Source organism: Mustela nigripes, chromosome 1 (genome assembly GCF_022355385.1).
Source record: "Mustela nigripes isolate SB6536 chromosome 1, MUSNIG.SB6536, whole genome shotgun sequence".
NCBI lineage: Eukaryota > Metazoa > Chordata > Mammalia > Carnivora > Mustelidae > Mustela > Mustela nigripes.
In genome coordinates, this window is record NC_081557.1 from 10,534,410 (window position 1) to 10,562,028 (window position 27,619).

Below are 27,619 nucleotides of genomic sequence, written 5' to 3' on the forward strand. Positions count from 1 at the left end.
TCTGCGGCTTGCCTTTCCATTTTTTAAATAGTGTACTTTGTTGAGCAGATGTTCCTAATTTAAATGTATATCATTTTATCAATTTTATCAATATTTTTCTCATGGTCAGTGCTTTCTGTACCTATTTAAATAAACTCCACTTGCCTCAAGATCATGAGGATATTCACTTATGTTAAAATCTAAAAGCTAATTGTATTATGTTTTTTAAAATTGTAGTAAAATATATATAACGTGAAATTTATCAGTGAAACTATTTGAAGGGTACTATTCAATGGCATTAAATACATTCACAATACCACTACCCATAAGCCTAACCTTTTCATCATAAATGCTGTATCCATTAAAATATAACTTCCCCTTTTCTCTCCTTCTAATACCTGGTAACTTTTATTCAGCTTTCTGGTCTCTACGATTTTGACTATGCTAGGTACCTCATGTAATTGGAATCATACATTAATTATCCTTCTGTATCTGATTTATTTACTGTGTATAATGTTTGCAAGGTTCATTCATGCTGTAGCATGGATCAGAATTTCATTCCTTTGTAAAAATAAATGCTATTTTATTGACTGTACAAATCACCTTTTGTTTAACCATTCATGTATTGATGAATATTTAGGTTTTCCCACCTTTTGCCTATTGTGAATAATGTTGCCGTGGATGTTGGTTTACAAGAATCTGCTCGAGCCCCTGTATTCAGTGCCTTGGGACACACACATAGAAGTGGAATTGCTGGAATGTATGGTAAAGCTATGTTTATAATTCCACTGCTTTTCAGAGACTACACATTTTACATTCCCACCAGCAAACCACAAGGGTTTCAAATTTCTGCATACTCATCACATTTGTATTTTATTTATTTATTTAATAACAGCCATCCTAGTGAGTGTGAAGTGATTCTCATTGCAGTTTGGCTTTGCATTTTCCTAATGATTAAGGATTAATTGTACCTCTTTGGAGAAATGTTTATTCAAATCCTTTGCCAATTTTTGAATGTTTTGTTGTTGAGTTGGAGTTTTTATACATTCTGGATATTAATCATTTGTCATATATATGATTAGCAAATATTTTCTCCCATTCTGTAGGTTGTTTTTTCACTTTTTTGATAGTGTTTTTTGGATGCATAAAAGCTCTTAATTTTGATGTTCAATTTATCTACTCTTTCTTCTGTTGCCCATGCTTTTAGTGTCATTCCCATGAAATGTTGAAAAATCCAATGTCATGAAACTTTTCCCCAATGTTTTTTTCCTAAGAATTTTTCAGTTTTAGCTCTTAGCTTAAGTTTTTGGTCTATCTTGAGTTGATTTTTGTGTATGTATATAAGGTAAGGGTCCAGTTTCATTCTTTTGCATGTGAATATCCAGCTCTCCCAGCACCATTTGTTTGTTTGTTTTTGTATGATGAAAAAAATTGTATTTAGATTTAGCCAGCTAGACTCAGTTTAGATGATCCCAATTTTGCTGGCAACATCAAAGCATCATAGTCAGGGGCCAGTTGAACATAGGCCTTCTTCTCCCCATCAGGCCTGATCAAGGTGTTGACCTTGGCCACATCAGTGTTGTAGAGCTTCTTCACAGCCTGTTTGATCTGGTGCTTGTTGGCCTGGACATCCACAATGAACAAAAGCATGTTGTTGCCTTCTATTTTCTTCATGGCTGACTCAGTAGTGAGGGGGAACTTGATGATGGCATAGTGATTGAGCACGTTTCAAGTGCTCTTTCCAGGGTATTGGGGCTGCCTTGGGAGACGCAGAGTCTTGGGTCGTGGGATCGTAGGTGATGTGCGGATCTTTTTGTTGTGACTGTGGATGGCTTTCAGCACCACTTTCTTGGCCATCAAAGGCTTTCCTTTGGCTTTGGCTTTGGGAGGGGGTAGGGGCTTCCTTCTCAGCTTTTAGCACCATCTTCGTAAAAGGGATTCCAGCACCATCTTGTTGAAAAAATTGTCCTTTCCCCATTGGATGGTCTTCACACCTTTTTCAAAAATAAATTGGCCGAATATGTGAAGATTTATTTCTGGTCATCCTATTCTATTCCATCAATCTGTCCATCTTTGTGCAAGCATCAGACTATTTTAATCCCTAAGCTGAAATGGCACAAAGAAGTAATTACTATTCACTTATGTGGAAAAAATTTTGAATGTTCCTCAAAAATAATGTGTTAGGCTTTTCTGATACCTTAGGATACATCTTGCTAATGGTTGCACAGGATAAATTGAGATAAAACATAGATGCTCAAAGACACAATTCAAAGTTATGGCAGCTTGATGCTGAGATGCTGAGTGTAGTTCTCTAGGGATGGAGCTTGGCAGAGCTGTGTTTGCTACTCAGGATGCACAATGCCTCTATAATGGCTCACTGTAAAACAAACACTAAACATTATTTTCACTTTTTGTCTTTGTTAAAGCAAAAATCTTCTCTGGATTTCTTTCAGTTAGGAAAAACAGTCATTAATGTAGATATTTTTTCTTCTTTCTTTTTGTAAAAGTGAGGTGACACAACACAGACTTTTGAAAAGTGGGGGGAATATATGTATAATTTTGTAATATAATTTAAAATCAGGAAGTGTGATGCCTCCACTTTGTTATTTTTTCCTCAAGATTGTTTTGGCTATTTGTGGTCTTTTGTGGTTCCTTACAAATTTTAGGATTGTTCTTTTTCTCTTTCTTAGAAAAATGCCATTGGAATTTTGGTGACTTGTATTGAATCTGTAGATCCCTTTAGGTGGTATGGATATTTAAACATTATTAATTCTTCCTTCCAGGAACATGGGGGTATCTTTTCATTTATTTGTGCCTTCTTCAATTTATTTTATCCCTGTGTTCAAGTATTCAATGAAAAAATCTTTCACCACCTTGGTTAAATTTCTTCCTAAGTCTTTTATTGTTTTTGATGCTATTGTAAATGGGATTTTTTAAATTTCTCTTTTGGTTAGTTCATTGTTGCTGTGTAAAAATGCAATGATTTTTATGTTGCTTTTGTATCCTTCAACTTTACTGAGTTCATTTATTAGAGATTTTGCGGAAACTTAAGGGTTTATGATACCATGTCATATGCAAATAGAGATGATTTTACTTCTTTTCTGATTTGGATGACTTTTATTTCTTTTTCTTGCCTAATTGCTCAGGCTAGGACTTGCAGTACTATGTTGAATGGAGATGGCAAGAGCGAGCATCCTTGTAACATTTTTGATCTTAGAGGAAAAGATTTCAGCTTTTCAACATTGAGTATGATGTTAACTGTGGGTTTGTCATATACAACCTTTATCACATTTGGGTACATTCTTTCTATTCCTAATTTTTGAGAGTTTTTTTTTTTTTCTCATAAACGCTATTAAATTTGGTCAAATGCTTTTACCTCAACTACTGAAATGATTATATGATTTTTGTCCTTCATTATGTTAATGTGTTATATCACGTTTATTTATTCAGGTATGGTGAACCATCCTTGTATCCTGGGGATTATCCCACTTGAGCATGATGTATGATCCTTTTAATGTACTCCTGAATTCAGTTTGCTAATATTTTGTTGAAGATTTTTTGCATCTATGTTTAATAGGCATATTCCCTGTAATTCCTTTCTTTGTAATGCAGTTGTCTAGCTTTGGTATCAGTGTAATGCCAGCCTTGTAAAATAAGATTGAAAGTGTTCCTTCTCTTCAATGTTTTTTTGAAGAGGTTGAGAAAAACTGGAGTTAATTATTTAAATATTTGGTAGCATTCAGTGAAGTCTTCTTGTCCTGGGCTTTTGTTGTTTGGGAGTTTACTAATTCAATAGCCTTGCTTGTTATTGTTCCGTTCAAATTTTCTATTACTTCATGATTCAGTCTTAGTAAGTTGTAGTTTCTAGGAATTTATCAATTTCTTTGAAGTTATCTAATTTGTTGGCATGATTGTACATAGTAGTCTCATGATCATATTTGTTTGGTATCATTTGTAATGTCTCTTATTTCTCTTATAATTTTATTATCTTTTTTCCTTGGTATAGCTAAGGGTTTATCAATTTTAACTTTTCAAAAATCCAACTCTTGATTCTATTGATCTTCTCTGTTGTCTTTCTAGTCTCCATTTCATTTATTTCCTTATTATATCTTTCCTTCTACTAACTTTGATCTTAGCTTATTCTTCCTTTCTTAGTTTCTTGAAGTATAAAGTTAGGTTACGTTGTTTATTTGAAATTGTTCTTGTTTCTTCATGTAGGCATTGTTTCATAATTTATTTATAGGCTATAAATGTCCCTTTTAGAACTGCTTTAATTGCATCAAATAAGTTTTGATATGTTGTTTTTCCATTTCTGTTGTCTCAAGATATTTTTAATTAAAAAGATTTAATAATTAAAAAACGATTTTATTTATTTGACACAGAGAGAGAGATCACAAGTAGGCAGAGGAAGGCAGAGAGAGATGGGGAAGCAGACTCTCTGCTGAGCAGAAAGCCCATGTGGGCCTCCATCTTAGGACTCTGAGATCATGACCTGAGCCGAAGGCAGAGGCTTAACCCACTGAGCCACTCAGGTGCCCCCCAAATTAAATAATTTTTAGATTTATTATTTGACCCATTGATTGTTCAGAAGTGTGTAATATTAAATTAAATATTAAATTCACATTTTGGTGAATTTTTCAGTTTTTCTTATATTGTTGATTTATAGTTTCATATCACTGTCACTGGAAAAGTTGGAAAAGACTTGATATATTTTGACTTTGGTTAAATTTGTGAAGACTTCTTTTTATAACCTAATATATGGAACTCACCTCTCCTTTAGCTTTCATGATACCACAATTCTCTAATTTTCTTTAATTTCTATGACCACTGCCTAGACTTTGTTATATCTTTTTTTCTTGTCATCAATCTTAAAATTAGGTTTCTCCATGGTTCTTCCCTCAGTACTCTTTACTATTCACTCAGTAATTTCACTCTGGCTGGTTTTATCCATTCTCATATTAAAAGAAATAATTAGGTTGAATTAAATGTACCAAAAGCTGTACATATCAATTATACAGGTAGATGAATTATCCAAAACGAATATCCACTGATGTAAATACTACCATCTCTTGAGAAGTCCCCCTTCAGCCCTTTTTAAACTTTTTACTTTGTAGTAATTACAGATTCATGAAGCTTCACAGAATTATAGATTCACAAATACAGTACAGAGAGGTCCCATGTAGCTTTCACTCAGTATGCCCAGCAGTTTTTGTCTTACATAGTTACAATGCAATATCCAAACTGAAAATGTGATATTGGTACTATGTGTGTATAGAGTTCTAGGTCGATTTTATTATATATATAGAGCCATGTAGTCTCTACCACAATCAAGATACAGACCTACTTCATTACCATGAAGATTCCTCCTGATGCTACCCCTTTATAGTCACAACCATCCCCTATCTCCTCACAGTCTCTAACCCGTGGCAGTCATTAACCAAAAAATTGGCTTTTTTCCCCCTCACTAGAATAGCGCTCTTGAGATCCATTCAAGCTGTTACATTTGTTAACCCTTTATTAAGAGTTTTTGAATTTGTATTCAAGGGGGATATGGGCTGTAGGTTTGTTTGTTTGTATTTTTGTACTGCCTTTGTAATGTCTAGCCATCAGAGTGATACTGGCTTTCTAGAAAGATGTAAAGTGTTTCCTCCACTTCTATTTTCAGGAAGAGATTGTGTAGAATTGGTGTAAATTTTCCTTAAAATATGCGGTAGAATTCTCCAGTGAAACAATGTAGACTTGGCAATTTCTTTTGTGGCTAGTTTTAAATTATCAATTCAATTTTTAAAGTAGTTATAGGGCTAGTCAAATGATCTATTTGATATACGTTAGTGAGTGGTGATTACTTGTACTCTTCAAGGGACTGGTTCATTTCATGTAAGTTATTGAATTTATGCACATAGAGTTGTCTGTAGGATTCCTTTTGATGTCTGCAGGATCGATAGTGAAATCTTGTTTCATATATTGTTAGCAATGTGTTTCTTTGACAGTCTTGCTAAAGTTTCGTCAATTTTGTCAATTTTTTCAACAACTAGCTTTTTGTTTCACTTTATTTTTCTGTTTTCAGTTTGATTTCTTATTTTTTCTTTTTCTATCTTATTTTTTATTTCTTTCTGCTTGCTTTGGGTACTTTTTCAAGTTTCCTAAGATTAGGACTTAGTACTGCATAGATAGATATAATAAAATAAAAATAATTTAACATTTATTAATAAATTTAGATTTAATAATTTAATAAAATTAAAAATAGTAAAAGTAAATATGCTGGGTGGGTGGTTTATGTTTTATTTAACATGTACTCTGATGTTTTTGTCTGCTTGTTCCATCAATTATTAAGAAAAGTTGCTAACATTTTCCCAGTATAACGGGTGGTCTATTCAATATTTTAGTACTTTTCCACCTTTGCTTTATATATCTTAATGATATGTCACTTTTTACTACAAATCTAGAATTATAGCTTCCTGGTGGATTGACACTTTTGATGAGATTTCCTCACCTCAAGACTTTTTCTTGCTTTAATATTTACCCTAATACTAGTTTGTCTACTCTGCTCTATTTTTTTTTCTTTCTTGCTTTCTTTTGGATTTCTCATATTAAATCAGTTTTCTAAATTATTAGGTTGTTATACACTCTTTTATTATTCTTTTAGTGATTAGAGGTTATAGCATGCACTGTACCTCAACTTATTAAGGGCTGTTATAAATCAGTTAAGGTAAGGACCCTACAACACTTTAGCTTTATTTATCACCTGTCTTGTGCTGTTTCAGTTCTTTTCTAAATGTTTTAGTATGCCTAGAGGTTATTATTTATAGGGGCACATTCATTTATCTTTACGCAGTTATTTATCCTGTTCCATTTTTTTTCCTTCTTCAAGTTTCCATGTGGGATCCTTTCCCTTTTGTCTTCAGAACACTTCCTGAACTTTTCAGATCAGTGTTAATGACTTTTGGCATTTATTGTTTTTGTTAACAAATCAACTGCCATTCTCTTTTATAACTGTTCCTTGAAAGTAAATTGTCTTTTCTCCTCATCAACTTTTAAGACTGTTCTCTCTGGCTAGTTTCATGCAGTTTCACTATGATGTGTGATGTATTTGCTTTGTTTAGGATTATAACCTTTCTTGAATCTATTATTTATTTTTTTAATCAACTTGGTTAAATTTCCAGGACATAATCTCGAGTATTACTTGTTTTTAATCTCTCCTCTCATGAAATTTCAAATATGTGGTATTAGAACTTTTCAAGGCCATCTGTATCTTATTCTTTTCCTTCCACATTACATTTTCTGTCATTTTCTTAATGCTCAAGACTGATTTTCCCCTCCATTTTATCTTTTAGCTCACTGATTTCCTCATCAGTTATATCTAGTAGCTGTTACATTCATGTATTTGGATCTTATTTTATGTGATTTCTCATTTCCATTTGATTCATCTTTGTGATTTCCATTTCTCTGCTAAAATCTTGTCATTTAAGGTTTTATAATTCTGTTACTTAGATCATTGTGGGCCTGTGGTTTCTCTTGGATTTCTGTTAATTTTTTTCTTTAAACTCTTGTTTTGATGAAATCTGACATTATGTATGAAAAACTGTCTTGATGCTCAGGACAACACTATCTTCCTCTTGAAATTTTCACTTTGGCAGAATATCACATATGGAGAAGCTCACTTTATTACAATCTGTAACCGAGCTGATTTGGGTCCAAGCATCAGTCTATGAGAGGGAAGGCCCACTTTTTCTCACCTTTACCATTAGGATATAGCCCTTGGAGAGAACACAACAGAAAATTTTGGTGTTTATGAGCTTCTCACACTTCAGTGAGCCTGAACTCCAATTAATTGTCTTTACAACCCAGAAGAACACTGGAAGCTCTTTTTAAATATTTTTTGTTACATTACGTTAGTCACCAGACCATATACATCATTAGTTTTTGATGCAATGTTCCATGATTCACTGTGTATAATACCCAGGGCTCCTGTTTGTGATTCAGGAAATACATCTTGGAGAAAAGCTATGTTGAAAGCCTGGACTGTATCTTGTCTTCAACTCTGGAATCTTGACTCCTTAAATCCTAGCTCCCTTAAATCCTAGATCTCAGATACCCTCCAACAGATGGTGTTTTTAAAATTCTGGCTTGCTTTTGTTGTGTTCTTTCCAAGAACCTAGTTCTTAATTGTTGAAAGTGGAAGCTCATTTCTACATCTTTACCACCAAAATCAATCAACATATAGCTAATTTTTATTCAACCCCAGGTATTTTATTCAACCTCAGGTAAGTATTTCAACTGCCTAATAGATAGCTCTACTTTAATGTCTCCTAATGATCTCAAATTCAATTTATCCAAAACAGAACTTATCACAGTTCATTCAATCCTCCCATGTCTTCTACATTTTGTATCACTGTAGGTATCACTCATCCAGGAACTGGGGAGTTAAGATTATTTTTTTCCTTTTATAGTTATGTCTGCTCAGTCATCACAGCTAAAACTTACCCTCTTTTTCATTGCTTGTCTGACTCATTGCAACAGTGATCCATTACTCTCTCCTACACTCTAGCTGTTCTTATCAAATTTATCCTTTCTAATGCATTTCCACCTAATTAATAATTTTTCCTCAAAGTAAATCCAAGCCTATCATTTCCTACTTAAAAATTCCTCAAGGGCTTCCCATTACCTGCAGGATATGGTTCAGTTCAATACAGTCATCAGTCCATCAATATTTGATAATTTGATTTAGCATCTGGCTTCTTACCTCTCCAATTTTCACTTGACCTATTCCTTCCTGTCATTGTGTTTTAATGAATATATTTATTTTAGCTACTGGAATATACTATGGCCTTTTCCCACATTTTGGGTTTTGCATGAGCTAATTTTATTTGAATTGTTTTCCCACCTTCCAGTCTGCTTTGTAAACTAGAATTAATCCCCTGCTGAGAGGCTGTATCCATCACAAAGCTTTATTCCCTCTCCCTCTTATTTTCTAACAAAAGGATTGTTATCTCTTCTGTGCCACTTCAATTTTCTTCATACTTATGTTAATATATATATCACACTGCATAGTCTGTATTTGTTACCTGTTTCTTCCCTAAAACAAAAACTCTTTGTGGTGAGGATGCTCATTAATCTTTGATACTCCTGACTTTAATATAGTCATTGGCACAACGGAAGACACTCAATATGTGTTGAACTGATAGACGTAAGTTAACCACTGAAATTCTTAGGCCCATGAAATTTTTTGTAGTATTAGATAACAACTGATGAAACCAATTGAGAGACAAGGCAGAAAATTAAAACAAAACAAAACAAAACAACACAGCAGCACATTTAAAAGATCTGGATGAACTCAGTGGCATGATTAATACTGCTGAGCAAGGCTCTCTGGCACTGTTTCCTATTAGACGAGAGGTGGAATCTGAATTCAGAACAGGTTTTTGGGAAATTCTCCTTATTATGGAAAAGCCACTCGTTTGCTTTGAAAAACAATTGAACAGATGGTCGAGGCAATGGTAAGAAGTAATAAGCAAGGGAAATGAAAGGGAAGGAAGACAGTAGAGACTTTCAGGGCAGAAAGGAACTTTAATGAGGAGAGGAGTAGTCAAAGAAGAACAATGAAAGGATTATGGGTTGGATGACTTTTGATTTGTATTTTGTTCAGGTAGAAGCTAGTTCAGGTAGAAGAACTCATTCTGAAATGTACTCTTCACTTGTAGGGGCATAAATTATTTAAAGTTTTCCTGAGAATTACACAGTATTGTGCTCCAAGTCTTTACTGCCTGTACTTGAGACATTTTGCTTGTCCTCTAGAGACAATCACAAATCTTTTTTATAGAGCAAAAGCTCTATTAGGGAGAGTTGATAGCTTTAGAGTTACACAGAGTTGACAGGTACAGAGTACCTAGAAAATAAATTTCTCCTTGTAATAATATATCTAAGTAGGGAAAAGCTTTCTACTTGGAGCCTACAAAAATATGTGCAGAGAAATTTCTCGAATACCAAGAAGAAAAATCCAACTTGTTTGTATTTTCTTTTGCACAAAATCTGTGGGCTTTGTAGCAGCCTTGTTATGCAGAGATATCATTAGGGCCCACGTCAGGTATGAGCACCAGGAGAAATCTCACATTTCTAAGGTTTTTAAAAAGTGCTCTCAGCTTCCTCTGTAACAGCTGTGAGAGTATCTTCATCATGATGATTCTGAAAAAAAAATTAACTTCTTATAAATCTTATCATTCTTCCTAAGATCATACATGTAACAATTACTTAATTAAAAAAAAATGGTACTGATGTTTATAGAATAAAATGTTAAAGTGCCATGTGTCCTCTTTGTGTCCCAATTGTACTTCAAACTACTCCCTTAATTCCTACTAGACATTTGAAACTTTTTTTTTTAAGTAGACTTCACACCCAGTGTGGAGCCCAGCATGGGGCTTGAACTCACAACCCTGAAATCAACCTGACCTGAAATCAACAGCTGGATGCTCAACCAACTGAGCCGCACAGGGGCCCCAGACACTTGTGACTTTTTGGCATACTTCCAAACTATAACAACAACAAAAAATTCTTCTTGAACATGAACAGATGCCAGCATTCCAAAAGTTACCCTGTCATGATATTTCCCAGTTATTACCCATTTCTTCCTTCCAAAAGTAACTTTTTTTTCTTTTACTTTTAGGTAATTAATCTTTTCTTTTCTTTCCAGTTTCACTAGCTTGCATCCCTCTGTAAACATTGTAGTTGAGTATTAGTTTTGCCTGGTTTCAAACTTCATCTGAATGGAATCATAAATTATGCATTCTTTGGGCCTGTCTATACTTAACATTATGCATGTGAGAATCATCCTTATTGTAAGTACAGGTATAGTTCATTTTAATTACTATGCAGAATTTAACAGAGTTATATACTTCAATATACTCACCATTCACCCATTTGCAGCGTTTCCATTTTGGGACTATTATGAATACTATTGGCATTTTCCTGGAAGTGTATCTTAATACATATGCATACATATTTCTGTTGTGTATATGCTAAAAACTAAAATTACTTATAAGGTATGCACATCTTAACTTTCCATAAAAATGCCCCAAAAGTTTTTGAAGTTGTTGTAATAATTTAAATTCCAAGTAGGAGTGAAAGATTTCTTTTATCCATCAGCATTATTATCAGTTAGAATTGTATTTTGAAACTTAATCATTCTGTTAGGAAATGAATATCTCAGTGTGGTTTTATTTTAATGTTATTGAAATGGCTGGATTTATGCCTAATACCTTGCTTTTAAATTCCTATAGGTCTTGTGTCTTTTATGTTCCTCCTTTGCCTATTACTACTTTCTAGATATTATCTTAATTTCTTTGTTATCTTATTATACATTTTGAGTGTTCTTAGTTTTTAGTTCTTAGTCTAGGAATTAGAATTTGCATCTTAATTTATCACAGACTGCTTCAGGTACCTGCTACTTTAATTCCAGTAAAATATAGAAACTTCATTCTCATGTAGCTTCATCCTTCCACCTTCCTTTGTGATACTGCTGTCATATACAGTACACCTAGATGTTATGTACTCAACAATACAGTGCTGTAATTTTTAATTTTATAAATTTTTATAAAATTTCTTAAAATTTCAGAGGAAAAAGGGAACAATATATATCTATAGAATAGGGGTTGGCAAACTCTGGAATATGGACCCAATTGAGTCCACTAACTGTTTTGTAAAGTTCAACTGAAACAAAGCCATATCTACTCATTTATATATTGTCTATGGCTGCTTTCAAGCTATAAGGTAGAGTTGCGTAGTTGTGACAGATGGAATTAAGTTTGGTAATAACATGACTTTAGAATAAGGAGTTAATTTTGGATTATCTGGATGGACCCAATGCAATTTATGCAATTGTCTTTTCAATCAGCTAAGAGAAGCACAAAAGGTGTATTTATATATTTTTTATAGTCATCTGCAATAATTACCTTTAATGATGTTCTTTATTTCTTCATGTATTTTTGAGTACTATCGGATACCACTTCTTTTCAGACTAAAGAACTTCCTTTAGTGCTTCTTGTAAGGCAGTTCTCTTAGCCATGCATTCTGTCTGCTCATCTGTGTATGTCTTTATTTGCCCTCCATGTGTGAATGGTTAAAAGATCCAGAATTCATGCTTGACTGCTTTCCTCCAACACTTTGGTGTGCCATGTCATTGCCTTCAGGTCTCTGTTGTTGTTGATGAGAAGTCATCTATTTTAATCCTACTGTGGTTCTATTGTATAAGAAATCATTCTTCTCTTCCTGCCTTTAAGATTTTCCCTCTTTTTTAGTTCAGTTTGGTTCTCAGGTGTCTAGGAGTGAGTATCTTTGTGCTTATTCTAATTGGACGTTATTGAGTTTCTTTCTTATGAGGAATATTTTTCATCAAATTTAGGAAAATTTTGGCCATTATTTCTTCAAGTATTTTTCCTGTTCCCTCATTTTCTGGGATTCTCATTATGCATATGTTAGTGTATTGGGTGGTGTCCCAAAGATCTCTGAGGTGTTATTAATTTTTCTTCTTTTTATTTCATGATCTTCAGATTGGATGATCTGTATCATTCTATCATGTTTACTAATTTTGTCTTCTGTCAGCACAAATCTGCTACTCAGCCCCTCTGGTGGGTTTTTCGTTTCAGTAACTGTATTCCTAAAGTGGATTTCTATTTGGTTCTTTTTAATAATTAGTATCTCTTTTATTTATATTAATACTTAGTGAAAATTAATAGCTTTATTGAGGTATAACTGTTATACAAAAAACTGTATGAATTAAATGGGTGCAATTAAACAAATTTAAACATATATGAACACTATGATACCATCACCAGAATCAAGGTAATAGACATTCATACTCTTGTTTGAGGAATCATTATTTTTAATGTTAATTAACATGTTAATTTTTTAACACTTTTTTCTTTAGTTCTTTGAAGTCTTTGTGAAGCCCAACATTTGTCATTCTCTTCCCCCCCAAAACTGTAGCTACTGTTTTTTTTTCATTTTATATAATTTTTTATTTTTTATAAACATATATTTTTATCCCCAGGGGTACAGGTCTGTGAATCACCAGGTTTACACACTTCACAGCACTCACCAAAGCACATACCCTCCCCAATGTCCATAATCCCACCCCCTTCTCCCAAACCCCCTCCCCCCAGCAACCCTCAGTTTGTTTTGTGAGATTAAGAGTCACTTATGGTTTGTCTCCCTCCCAATCCCATCTTGTTTCATTGATTCTTCTCATACCCACTTAAGCCCCCATGTTGCATCACCATGTAGCTACTGTTTTTTTAAGTGTATATGTCACCATTTCCTGTTCTTTGCATGTCATTATTTTTGTTGTTGTTGAAAATGGATATTTTAGATAAGATATTGTAGAGACTTTGGATTCTGATTCTCTTATCTTTCCCCCAGAGTGGTTGTTATAACTGCCTTTTGTGACTTGCCTGTACTAATTTTGTGGAGCCTGTGTCCCTTGCAGTGTTTGGCCTTTGATATGTTTACTTATGTTTTTCATTTTTTTAAATTCATGGGTTTTGTTTTTGTTTTAAAGGTTTTATTTATTTATTTTACAGAGATCACAGGTAGGCAGAGAGGCAGGCAGAGAGATAGGGGGAAGCAGGCTCCCTGCTGAGCAGAGAGCCCGATGGGGGGGCTCGATCCCAGGACCCTGGGACCATGACCAGAGCTGAAGGCAGAGGCTTCAACCCACTGAGCCACCCAGGCGCCCTGATGTTTTTGTTTTTAAGATGCATTTAATGGGGTTTTCCCCTGGTCAGCATAAGTAGGTACCAATGACTAGTCAGAGGTTGTGCTTAAACACTATGTAAAGGGCTTCACCGTGTCCCCCTAAAGTTCATATGTTGAAGTCCTAACTCCCAGTGCCTCATAATTTGACTCTATTTGGAGATCGAGTCTTTATAAAACAGTAATGAAATCATAATAAAATCATTAGGGTGAACTTTAATCCAATCCAAATATTTACTAGTCTTACATGTAAACATCATTGATTATAATTTATACACACATAAATACAGATATATATTTACTTGTTAATTGTCATTCTTCTCCACTGAAAAGAAAACTTCCTGATGGCAGGGATGTTGTCTTGTTAATGATTGCATCCTTAGTGCCTATTACAACGCCTAGGAAATAGCAGGCCCTCCATAAATATTTGTGAAAGAATGAATGTGTAGATATCTAGTTTCTTTTTTCTTTTTCTTGAGTGAGAAAGAGAGAGCATAGCATGCAAGAGCGAGGTGGAGAGCAGCAGAGAAAGAGAGACAGAATCCTAAGCAGGCTCCACATGTAGTGCAGAGCCCTATGCAGGCTTCCATCTCATGACCCTGAGATCATGACCTGATTGGAAATCAAGAGTTGCCTTAACCAGTTGAGCTACCCAGGCACCCTGATATCTAGTTTTATTTAAAGCTTGTATAAAATAATCATTCTCATAAACTTTTGTGGTATGTTATCAAACTTGTCATTACACTTCTAGGAATCAACTATCTACAGAAATACTAGTTTTACATGTAAAGATTATTTTTTATAATAAAAAAAAAACCAAAATGAAAAAAAGCCAAAGATGCAGCAAGAAAAAAAGTCAAAATAAATACTAAGGAAAAATATGATTGTTTTGTTTTATAATGAAAAGATGTTTATGATAGTTGGGAAAAATCATGTGATAACACGAATATGATTACATAATTAGTATACAAGAAAACTGTGTATAGTGTGTCTGTGTGTGTGTTTGTGTCTTTTTGTTTAGATTTGGATGTGTGGGTATGATGAGGACTACAGTAAGAGGGACAATAATTTTTATTCTATAATTTTACTTTATAGTTTCATGTATTATTTTTGTAACTTTATAAACAATAAAAATAAGAGAAATAAAGGAAATATTGTGACATATTCCCATTTCATGAGTTTTAACATATTGTATCATCTCCTTATAGAGTGTATGTGCTAGAAATCAGCAACTCTTGACTTGCCAGAATAGATAAACACTTACCAAATCAATACAGCCAAAGATTGAGTAAGTTAATGCAATAGAAAATTCCAAGGGGTAAGATATCAGTAAAATCCGTGAAACTTCCCTTCCAAGTTTCTGAAACCAGAGAATAGGGAGAAATCTTGCATTACTATCTTTAATAAGTGTAAATATGTTCGCAGAACAGCTCCTACTATGAGTGTCAAGGAAAATAGGAAAAATAAATAAGCTGCTTAGACCATTCGGCTTCCCTAGTCATCTCTACTACTTTGCCTTCCACTCCACTTTTCCTACACTTAATTCCCCCTGCTCATTATCTTCAGCTTCCACTGGTGGTCTTCGTCACTCAGCATTCTTGTCTCACTTCTTATAACTCCTCATTCTCGTTATTCTCTTCATGACAGAGTCTCTATCTGTTGGGGTTAATGTAGAGCATGAAATCATCCCTAATACCTGGCTTACTAAAATGTAAACAAGTGGCCGCTGGGAGCAAGGGAAGGTTTTGGAGAGGGGTGAGGGGTGTAGGACTTTGGAATGCCGAGGCCTGTGTGACCACTCTGCCACTGGAATGCTGTGGGAGTTGCCTTTCTGGAAGCTTAGCCCAAAAAACCTTCCTGTGACCTAAAAGATGTATTCACTATCCTCTAGGCTATGTTTAGTAGGACTCGAAGAACACACAGGTTAGCATATCCTATCTTTCCCATAAACAGATCCTCCTAGTTCCAGTAAAACCGCTTGTCACACATTACGTGTATGAGAAACAGTGACAAAGATTTGTGATTATCCTGAAGGACCAATAAAGCTGGGAGCAAAGAAGCACAAAGGGTCTTTGTCTCTGAGCGCTGACCCCCTTTCCTCATCTTTTTCATGGCAAAGTCTGGAGTAATCTTTCAATTGTCTGCAGAGGGATTGCTGGCCATCCCCGACATCTATCCAAGCTCTTAGGTCAGTAAGATTTGACTCTCTGTCTCCAGTGATAAGATGGCTACTAAGAGATTTTATCAAGCAATTCTCATGTATTAAAACAACGGTTATTAATTACAAACTTACTTAAATTTGTATGTGTGGTGATAAAAATCTTACATAGAAATTGCTGTAGCGTGATGTGGAAGGATGAATAAATCCTCAAACAACAACATCTCCCTTGAAAATAAAGAGTGACTATGATTTTGCTGGGATAATAAAGCAGATCCCTTCTACTGCAATCAGAAAGATATTTTCAACTACATATCAGGATGAATGATATTGGTTCCAATCCTGAAAATAAATGTAGTTTTTTGTGCTGGCTGTAGAAAGACAAGAATGACATTCAGACCTGGAAATAATAACATTACAATCTCTCTCCTTCAATTCTTTCTCTTCCTCCTTCTGTTTTTGTTGGGTTTATTTAATATCTTTTATGCAAGAAACTATTAGGTGGTAGGGAGTATATGGTAAGAATGAGATGACAGAAAATTCTTGCCTTCTTAAAGTTTATATTCAAGTAGAAAAGACAGAAAGATAATATAAAATAACATATAATAAGGTCAAATATGTCAGAATGGATAAAAACTTGCTCAGGAATTTTAGGGGCAGGAAATTTGTCCTAAGCCATTTGTATCCAGGAAGTCTTCATAAAAGGCAAGACATTAAAAATAAGAGTAAGACCAAGAAACAAAGGAGGGAAGCAACATTCTAGGCAGCTTTAAATTCTCATTTACTAGTTTTTTTGTGACATGTTCTAGAAAAAATGTAATAGCATACATTAAAAGTGTGATAAAATAATTAATGGAGACATAAAGTAGAAAAATAATAAAGCTAAAATACGTATCACATGACCTATGGTTTGATAATGTGAGGGGGAAAATGCATGGAAGAATGAACATGTTTTAAGAAAATGATAAAGCGAGTTGAACTCAGGTAACTCAGTATAACTCAGGTATAAGGAGTGTATGATAGTAACAGGAAGATAAAGAAAATACTATAGAGGGTTTGAAATATCAAGTTACCTTATCAGAATTATGATTTAATTTTGTTGGCAGAAACACAATAATAGTAGCATTTTAGCTGGGAAGTACTGGTGACTTCTTTGTTGCCAAGACTGTAAAAAGTCATTTTGTCCACATTCCTTAACTTGTATATGTTAGTGTTATTCTTAAATTCTGCCCCTGTAAATAGCAAGATATCTGCCAGAGAAGTTCAAACAGGCAAACAACGGAGAGAATGACTGAATTAAGCCTTTGAGTGCAGCAGAAGTCAGTAAGTGCCCCTTTTCTTGCTTAAGTCGATTTGGGTTGTATTTTCTATCACTTACAACTAGGAGAGCCCTAGTTAATAAAAATTAAAGTAAATACTAAACAGTAATTGATATTTGGGAAGATAGTGGAGAGAGAAGGGTGAAGGATTACTTCAAGGTTTTCAGCTTTAGAGGCTGAAATAAGGGAGTTGTGCAGCACAGTACTTTTGAGAGACAAATATTTTCTGTTTTATATCTGTTGAATTTGAGATGGTGACAACAGAAGCATATCAAAGTGGAAGCATCAAGCTGGCGCTATATGCAAACAATGAACTGTGGAACACTACATCAAAAACTAAAGATGTACTGTATGGTGACTAAGATAACAATAAAAAATTTTAAAAAAGAAAATGAAGCAGCAATTAAAAAAATAAAAAATAAAAGAATAACAGGACTGGAGTCTGGCAGACAAACAGTTTAATAGGTATGTGTTAACACTTTCTCTATTGACACAGAAAGAGACTAAGGAACAAGGGCGCCTGGGTGGCTCAGATGGTTAAACGTCTGCCTTCTGCTCAGGTCATGATCCCAGGGTCCTGGGATCAAGCCCTGCATCGGGCTCCCTGCTCCTTGGCGAGCCTGCTTCTACCTTTGCCTCTGCCTCTCTCTGTGTGTCTCTCTGTCTCTCATGAATAAATAAATAGAACTTAAAAAAAAAAGAGAAAGAAACAAAGGAACAGGGAAGTTAAGAAACTTGTCCACAAGGTCACTCACTGACAGTGAGTACTGAAGACAGTGTTTAGATAAAATCAGTCTGGTTCTGGATTTAGATTATCAACTATTTTGCTATAAGAGAAGTATGCTTCAGAGACATGCACTTTTTGGGATAGCTGAACCTACCTGGGAACACTGATAACTTGATGAGTTTATGGGTTTAGCCAAACAGCTTGTTTTTATTGGAAAAGCTGTCATGTGGCAAATCTTGTAAAAGGTTGGTGCCTTAGTAAATGCAGGAATAGTATTCTGTAATGCCTCTAAGAGAAGACTGTGGATTAGAGATGTCGGTCTAATATATAAGTTCATTCAAGTAATTGATCACTGCAAACAAAAATAAAACTTGTGCATTTGGGAGACTGTGAAATTGATCATTAATACTGAGTTCAGATAAATACAGTCTACAATGGTTTGTAATGGTGTTTACAAAAGGTGAGTCCTGGAAATTATGTCATTATTATCTTAAACTGATAATTATAAGCTTGTGAATAAGAGTGGGCAACTAAATAATTTGATATAATCCTCCACTTAATAACCTAATTATTCCTCCTTATCTCTGCCACCAGAATTAAAACTGAAGATTCCCAGAATGAATTTCTAGGGAAAATGGAGAATTTCTTACAATGTATAGGGAAAATCTGATGCATACTCATTTAAATCAATCATTACACACAGTTCATTTGGGGGTGCTATTGTATCTTCTCTCATCCTTTCATTGTTTTCTAGGTTTTTGTTTTTCATGCTTGGATTCCCTCCACTGATGGTCCCTTTATAATACAGTGCAGGTATAGAGAGAGGAAAGTTGATATAGGGGAAGCAGGAAGATTATGCCTCATCTACAATGAGTCTTCTCATTAGAATTATTTTTGAATTGGAACTTTCAAGTTGCTATTTTTTGTTTTATTGTTCAATAATAAAGAGGAGCTCTACTCTAATATATTCTCATTTCAAAGTCTTTTGCAGCACTAATATTCTGTAATTCTGAATTTAAAGCCAATAAAATTGAAATACAGTTATTTCTCTGCTACAAAGTATGGGATTGGATATTTAGTTAAATGGAAACAAGACAGATTCACACACATTTAGCATTTGACTACATAAAGCAAAATTCATGTGAGACACAAAAACAATCTTTGTATGAGGATGCCTGGGTGGCTCAGCTGGTTGAACATCCGACTCTTGATTTTGGCTCTGGTGACGATCTTAGGGTTTGGTCTCGGGATGGAGCCACACATCGGGCTCCACACTTAGTAGAGAGTCTGCTTGAGGACCCTCTCTCTCCCTCTCCCCCCACTTGTGTGCTCTCTCTCTTTCTAAAATAAATAAATAAATAAATAAATCTCAAAAAAATTGGCTGTATATGAAAAGCTCTGTGTTAAACCAGAAATTACCAGGTGTCTACAATATATGCATTAGTTGCAGAATTATTTTGTTGATTTTGGGAATGGTTTTAAGATCACTTTAAGGATATGCTTTTATTTCATTAAGAGAATCATCAGTGACCCTATGCCTAATGCATACACACTTATCACTGAAGCCTTCACATTATCTACTTGCTTTATTTTAATTGGGCAGTCAGGAATTCAAACATTCTATTAATATTTACCAAAAAATCATGTTAGAATTACTTTGGAATTGAAACTTTCAATCAAGAGCTTACTACTTAAAACAAAAGATTTCTTAAAGACTAATAAAAGCCTTATTTTACTTCCAAAGGCTTTAAAACCTTGGAAGAGAATTGTTCGAAATTAAGATGTTCCTAAAGAATTGGTCACTTACTGCTTGTCCATAATTCCTATATGACACGGAATTAAAAGAAGACAACTCAATTGCTGTTAGAATTGATGCAATAACTGCAACAATTATGCAGAAGATGTTCATGATAAAAGCAAATGTAATCTGAAAAGAAGATACATGGTAAATTTGTTAGTTTGTATTGCCGAAAAAAAATCATTTCGTCAGAACTCTAATCTAGTTTCTGGAGCTTTAGAGGTCTGGAATGCTTGCCACTTGGATAAAATATTTTCCGCGTTTATATGAAACCCAACTAATCTGGAAGGAACAGTGAAATATCACATCAATAAGTATCAATTTTCAATTTGGGCTAAAAGATGTTGTATTTTACAATCTTCTGAGTCATGAGGAAGAAAGATTGTTAAGATAGGATTTGAACAAAAGGAGATTCACCATAAAATAGAAAAAGAAACAAAAATAAAGATGGAAAATGACTACCTATAGAAATAAGCCAAAGAAGATGCAGTGATTTTTAATCTAGGATTTTCATTCTCTAGGGGAATCAATCAATAATTTTGGATATGTTTTTATCTGTATAATTATGAGATCAGACTCACTGATTTCTTAACTCTAGGAGTCTAAGATATTTTTCTTACCAGTATTTTACCTATACCATGGATGGATCTTCTGGACAGATCCTCTATTTTAATATAAGATATAATACTGTTCTCAAACCTAATAGTTTAGGAAAATGAAGTTTTATAGTAATATTATATCTATATATAAAGGCATTATTAGGTTCTATTAAATTCTGTCTACTAGTAAAGTTTATACAATATTAAAATAAGGTAGAATACCAAACCAAAAAACCCTATATTAAATTTAGAACATTTACACAATGATTCTAATTTAGAAAGTTTGTCCACATTAAGTTATGAGTTCTTAGCTTTTCACTTAATTCTTTATTTTACAAGTAAGGTAAATTCCTTCATTGCTCAGATACTCACTAAAATCTGCTTAGTTTTGTGACAAGTGATTTCTAGGATACCCGAAGCATCTCCACTTACCACGCCTTGAGTCTGATGCCTTACTGCTCTTATTATGGAGACTCCTGTAATGATAAACTGGATATAAAAACATATTTATAAATATTCATTGATAATGCTCATCAACTTAAGATGTATTTTTAACAACTCTCTCTTCCACATCTGTTATTTTTAGAATACTAAGAGTAACAAGATATAAAGAAGTTTCAGTAGAAGGGGTCGGGACAAGTTTCCATCATATAGTCATGAACTGAAAGCTAATAGCCGGGTCACTAATCATAGAAACATAGGAGACAGTGGGCAGAATTCAGGTTGTGGTGTGTACCAAAGATGACTCAAAGAGTCCCAAATCAGGAGCCAAGTTTGCTTATATCTGTGCCTGCTTTCTGAACTCATCTGATTATCATTTCAAATGCTATCCTTCCTAATAAAATGAAGCCACTGATTGCAATTACTGTATGCATATCTAAATGTGAAAAGTGGTTTCATGAGTCTATTCCAAACTGTGTTTGTACACAGTTAAGACTGTGGCCATTACTAAGTAACAACTGTAACTCATGTTTTGGTCTCTCTTTTTTTTTTTTTTTAAAGAGTTTCCATTATTTCATACCAGGGTACTTTATTTCCCAGAAGTATAAAGTTATGCCATATTGTTTGGAGGTGAGCTACATAATTCCTTTGGAACATTCCTTTTGTCCTATCTGTTTTAGTGAATTCACAAAGATCTAAATCAAAGAACAATCTGTGGAAAAACAGCATTCATGCTATACCATTTATAGGGAGACCAAATCTTTTTTTTTTTTTTTAATAATTTTTTATTTTTTATAAACATATATTTTTATCCCCAGGGGTACAGGTCTGTGAATCACCAGGTTTACACACTTCACAGCACTCACCAAAGCACATACCCTCCCCAAGGTCCATAATCCCACTCCCTTCTCCCAAACCCCCTCCCCCCAGCAACCCTCAGTTTGTTTTGTGAGATTAAGAGTCACTTATGGTTTGAGGGAGATCAAATCTTAAAGCTTACTAACTCCTCTAGGATAACTTAAATTTACACACACAGCACTTCATTCTGTAATAAAAGCTGAGATTTCTAAGGAGGTACACAGTGAGAGGAAGAGCTAATATCAGTTGAATTACAAACTAGAGTGCTTTGTAGCTAGATTAGCAAACCATGTGCTTCACAAAATGCCTTTCAAAGTTTATGAGAGTTTTCCATTGGATTTAATTTAGCTGAAATTCTAGATAATTTATTCTAAGAGCTACACATGTTATTTTTATAACATGTACAATTAAACACTGAGGGACATGAATCATTTATCTGGATTTTGTCTGCAAATTCACTATTGTTTTCTAAAGCAATGCTTTGACCCTTGTGAGCCAATGTACAAAGAGGAACTCCTAGAGGTCACTACTTTCTCTGCAGCTCTCTCAAGTGGCGGCCATTTTCTCTTACAGCCCTTATACCACTGTTTCTGTGTAAGTGGTCTCCTTGCTCCTTATTACTTCCAATGCTTGTCTCTCCCCCAGGTTTGAAGCAAATGTCATCAGATTCTATCACCCACTATCTAGCCTGGTTGAAGTTGATTTGGTCACTCTAGTCTTGGTGATTTTAATTCCTATCTTACTAACACTTCTTAGACCTTGGTGTGTGTGTGTGTGTGTGTGTGTGTGTGTGTGTGTGTGTGTGTGATCCTTCTAACACCTTGGTATTACAGTTCTTTGAATTTCTCTTCTCTAATCCTCCGACCCCATCTTATCTCAGTCGCTCACTCCCATATTCATTCTCTTGTGTTTGTTTCTGCCAATAAGTATGACATCTTCCAAATCTCAATTCCAAGTATCTCACTAGGACTACTAGTTTCTATCTTTCTACATCAGGTTCTGTAGTATCCCAACTTTAACAATCCTTTGAACCCATCTGCATCTATGATCAAGCCCCTCACTTCCATTATATTCTTTCCTTCACCAGTTTAAATTCCATGGTTAACTATTACACTCACTTATATACACTTTCAACTCCTTTGCACCATTCTTGTTTGATCACAGATGCACGGTTAAACCCAAATTCTGATTAAATGCAGGTTTCCTTCTCACTGAATGCCTGAACCCATGCAGCCAAACGGGACCTGAGAAAGACACACAACCATTTGACCCACATCTCACTACACACACCCTGTTCCTAAAGCTTAAATGAGCTCTTTATCTTAGTGGAAGTCAGACTACATTTCTACAATGCATACGCTCTCTTTTTCTAGATGACCATTTTAAACCCTCCCTTCAAACAACCAGTTTATTATCCAATTTTCATTCTCAGCCCATAATCTGGCTTCCTAATTCACGGAGATATTTGAAGTCATAGGAAGGGAAGTTCCACAAGCTCCCAATATCCCATCTACCTACCTATCAAAATTTGTCCTTTCTCTTTGCTCCTCTACCTTTCCATCCTGTTACCCACCTTGGTGCTATTTACATTAAAGATGGATAATTTTTTCTTATAAGGGTTAGCTTGTAATTTGTGGGATATTTATGCATTTTCTTGGCTTCTGCCTACTAGATGCCCACCCCTGCTGTGAAAACCAAAAATGTCTCCAGACATCACCAAATGTCCTCTAAGGGGTAAAATCACCTCTAGTTGAGATCCACTGCTAGACATGAACTGTCCATGAACCCAAGTATTTGTGTATTTAAAAACATCATCTCTTGCCTACTCCAGTGCAGGATTCTATTAATCTCTCCTTTTCTCCATTTATTTCATATTGATTTTTGCTCTTCTGGTTCAATCCCATCATAAAAGACATGATACTTCCAACTTACTGAAACAAATAAGAAACCTTGTCTTGACCCAAACTTCCTCCCGCTACTACCTCATTTCTCAATGCCACATTACACCAGAGTCCTTCAAGGACTTTTATTTGCTGTCTCTATAGTTCTTCTCCTTCCATTAGTTCTTAAACCAACTCCAGTCAGGTTTTGCCTCACCATTCTACTGAAACTACTTGTCAAGTTTATGGCTGGGTTCCACATTGCTAACTCCAACGGTCAATTCTCAGCCTTTTTTGGCAAAATAACAGAATTTAATATAGTTTATCTTTCCCTATTTGTTTGCTCAGCTTTGAGGATGCCATACTCTTCAACTATTCCTACTGCCTTATGGTTATCTAGAAACCACAGAAGAATGCAGGTAATGACAAGTTTAGAGAATGTGTGAGTATAGACTCGTTGTGTGAAGAAGGTAAAGACCCTAAATATGAAAATTAACTATGCTAATGGATATTATGGTTAAGATTCTTTGTCTTTCACATATATAAAGTCAATCCAACCTATGGTTGTCATTGTTTATTCCTTCCTGTTTCCACATCTCTTTTAATAGCCCTGGTAAGTTAAAGGTACTAAGGAAACATGTGCTGAAAAAGGAATTTGATTTTGAATAAATTACCAACATGAGATTTACTTACATAATTCTCCTGAAATCTCTGTTTAAAAACTGTTCCCTATCTTCCACTACTGGCATGAATAGTATTTACTGAATGATTAAATCATAAATATATTCTACTCACAATAACTCCCCATAAAGAACATCCTGCTTTGTAAGTTATAGGTTCATATGTCCCAAAGACTCCTCTAATTTGTCCCATATACAAAATCAATAGGAAATACCACATGAAAACATGAAATATGCCAATCATAATCTGGACAGCCTGTGAGAAGAAAATGATATTAGTACCAAAACCATGTAATTTATAACACAGCTCCAATAAATGTTAACTGTAAGAAATATTCAATACTTTATGAAAGATAAAAGTTAAATAGGAATGCACTTACCATGTATTTTCTGGACTGGTTAGCCCCCAAAGCAAGCCCTAACCAGGAAGTACTGAGGTTTACCAAATAGGAATCAGCGATTCTTGGAGCATCATACTGTTCAATAATAATTCTAGTCAATTCTCCCACAGAAAGGTTGACAATCTCTTACTACTGCTATCCTTTCTACCTATAGAGCAATGGCATGAGAAGAGAACACTGAAGGTATTTGGGGCAAAATATGGTTACTACGCTATTTGGATGCAGGAAGCCATTTATCCAATATGTTCTTGTACATTAGTAATTTTAAGGTTGAACCACTTTTTGCATCTTTTAAAGGTTTACCTTTGCCTCCAAGGCATACTTGGTATGTATCTTTATCACAAGCATGCTGGGGTGAGGTACAATCCAACACAGAGATACAAAGAATATCGTGTAGACTTGCTTGTACCAGGTCTTCCTATTGGATAGGGGAAAGGTTGGTGGAGGGGAGAATTATTACTCAACTTTAGTTTTTAAGAAGATAACTATAATCCAAAAAAAATTTATATGTGAACTGATATTTCACATACTGAATCACATTTTTAATTACGCTTTAAAAATTTCAGAGGATTGGGCACCTAGCTGGATCAGTCAGTGAAGCATGTGATGCCTGATCTCAGGGTCATGAGTTCAAGCCTCATGATGGTTGTGGAGCCTACTTAATTAAAACAAATAAATGTAAAAATCTTGGATGTAATATTATTTTTACTTGAATATAAACTTTAACAGGAAGCTATTTAATGCTTTAATAGTTCCAGCTCCTTACAAAGGAAATAGTCTAAAAACACATAAATGCAATCAGATAATATTAAAGATACATTTTAGAGAATTCTCTTTATAGAAAGACCATTGTTACTTTTTCAGTAACAATCTTACCCATTTTTATACATTTAGATTTCAGATTTCCTCTGCACTGCCATTTGAAAAAATGGCATTTTCTTCAGAGATTCTTTGGATTTGATTGGCAGAATATCTTTACTAGATAGATAAGCCCTCGAGAGACTGAATTTAGTTATCTCACTATTGTACCAACCTCTACAAGCGGGAGCCCAGGAAATATCTCTTGAATAAGCACATCAGAATGAAGGACATTAATTTCACTTGACTTTCCCAACTCTTAAGTGAAGTTGAAAAGTAGTGTCTCCCTTTATAATTGGGGCTGTCCTATATAATACTATGAAATATCCTAGTAACCATATTAGAAAGCAAGGCTGCTAGTGTGTGGAGAAGAACAAGATGGATTTTCTTATTTAAAAATTGTTCTTAACCTAGAGCCAAAAAATGGCATTTCAGGAGGTCATAGGCCTCTTCCCCACACACAAAAATATGAGTGCAAAGGATTACAATATGTATATGAAGCTGGGGAGAAGATTCAGAGCTTCCTTCCTATGTCAGAAAGGGTCTGTGACTCCCAAGACATTAAGAACCTCAGCTGAACAGTCAGGTGGGAGACAATCTACACAGCGACCAAGTTCGAAGGAAAAGTTCACATCCAGTAGAAAAGTTCTTTCTCTTTCAGATGGGAAAGAGCATGATCTTCATAATTCCTTGGTATTACTAAGAGATAGCTAAGCTCTCTGTTTATAATTGAAGAGACAAATTAATAATCATTCTATCGCATAGAAATCAATACAGTAATAGAAAGAGATCAACAAGAGATTTTTCTTCCAGTTTAAAAAAAAAACAACACTTCTTTTTCTTTTATTCCTTTTTGGGATTTCTCTAGCACCCTATGTATGTTGGCTTAGTCAATATGCTTATATATAAGCACATATTTGTGTATGAAGAGACATGAGATCAGTCAAAATTTGTAGGAGACAATCAGTATTAAAAAAATTTTGGGGGGGGGTGAGGGGAAGTGGGAGATACAGGGAGGTTTCAGTTATGGAATGAACAAGTCACAGAAATAAAAGGTACAGCAGAGGGAATACAGTCAATGATCTTGTTACAGCATCGTATGGTGACAAATGGTAGCTACCTCTGCTTGTGGTGAGCAGAGCATAATGTACAGCGAGGCTGAGTCACAATGTTGTATACCTGAAACTGATGTACCATTGTGTGTCAACTATATTCAAAAACAATTTCTTAAACCCATTTTTACCCTTTGACTTAACCAAATATGCACCTTCCCAGATTCACGAATAATCCTTAGTAAACTGAAGTAGTACATATTCTTGAATTTAGTCAAATTGAAGTCTTACTTACCCCTAGAGTAAGACTATCTGCTGCAGAGAGTTTTGAACATACACATCGAGCCATACTACCAGCATTTCCTCTAGATGATTATGCTTCTAATCTTTGGTGAAATTTTTATTAACAAACTTCTACAAAACAATACAAAACACATATACACACATTGCTCAGAAGAAAATACTTAAGTTTGATTCTTTTCCCACTGTTTTACAACCACCTCCCAAACTCTGAAGCAACTGTTTTCTTCTTTTTGTGCCTAAGTTTGTAGAGGCATCAGCTGGCATCTACCTGTTCTGAATAATGGCCTCCATAAGTGAAAAGCCTCTCCTTACAACTAAAAAGTATAGGCATATTACAGTTATTTTCTCTGAGTAGTAAGCAGTGGCCCTGGATGATAAAATATAAAGAACACTTAGGAAACGATGTTAGGGAATTTTCGGTAACGCTTTTAACAACTTATTTGCAATTCATAATGCCTTCAATGCAATTCATAATGCCATGTTCACATTTCAAAACCAAATTCTTATACTTAAATTCATCATGGGCTCATGATTTTTTTTTTCTGTCACACACTTGCTATCTAGTTCTTTATATGAAAGAACTTTTTCTACCGTCAGACAACTTACCAAAGTTGCTTCCACAATCCTCAAGATTCTCCTAGAAGTTCTTTTGTTGTTATTGTTTCTTTTTTTTCCCACTGAAGGCTTCTTCTAGGAGTTCTTTCATTATTGTTTCTTCCCCTCTCGCCCTCCCTTTTTTCTGCATTTCTCCCTGGTGTTCAGAAAACCTGGCTAATAACTGTATCCTTTGTGGATCTGACATTACATTGTTCTACATCTTCTA

The 27,619-nt window shown here is 34.7% G+C and overlaps 1 protein-coding gene across 1 annotated transcript; it reads right to left on the minus strand.

Moving 5' to 3' along the window:
- Positions 1–1,707: 1,707 nt before the first annotated feature.
- On the minus strand, positions 1,708–26,842 carry MS4A13 (membrane spanning 4-domains A13). The gene is made up of 6 exons (XM_059389194.1): positions 26,789–26,842; positions 24,298–24,438; positions 20,756–20,812; positions 19,734–19,853; positions 14,987–15,082; positions 1,708–1,890 (listed from the first exon to the last, which is right to left on the minus strand). The coding sequence occupies exons 1-6, from the start codon at positions 26,840–26,842 to the stop codon at positions 1,708–1,710; spliced, it is 651 nt and encodes a 216-aa protein (XP_059245177.1).
- Positions 26,843–27,619: the final 777 nt, after the last annotated feature.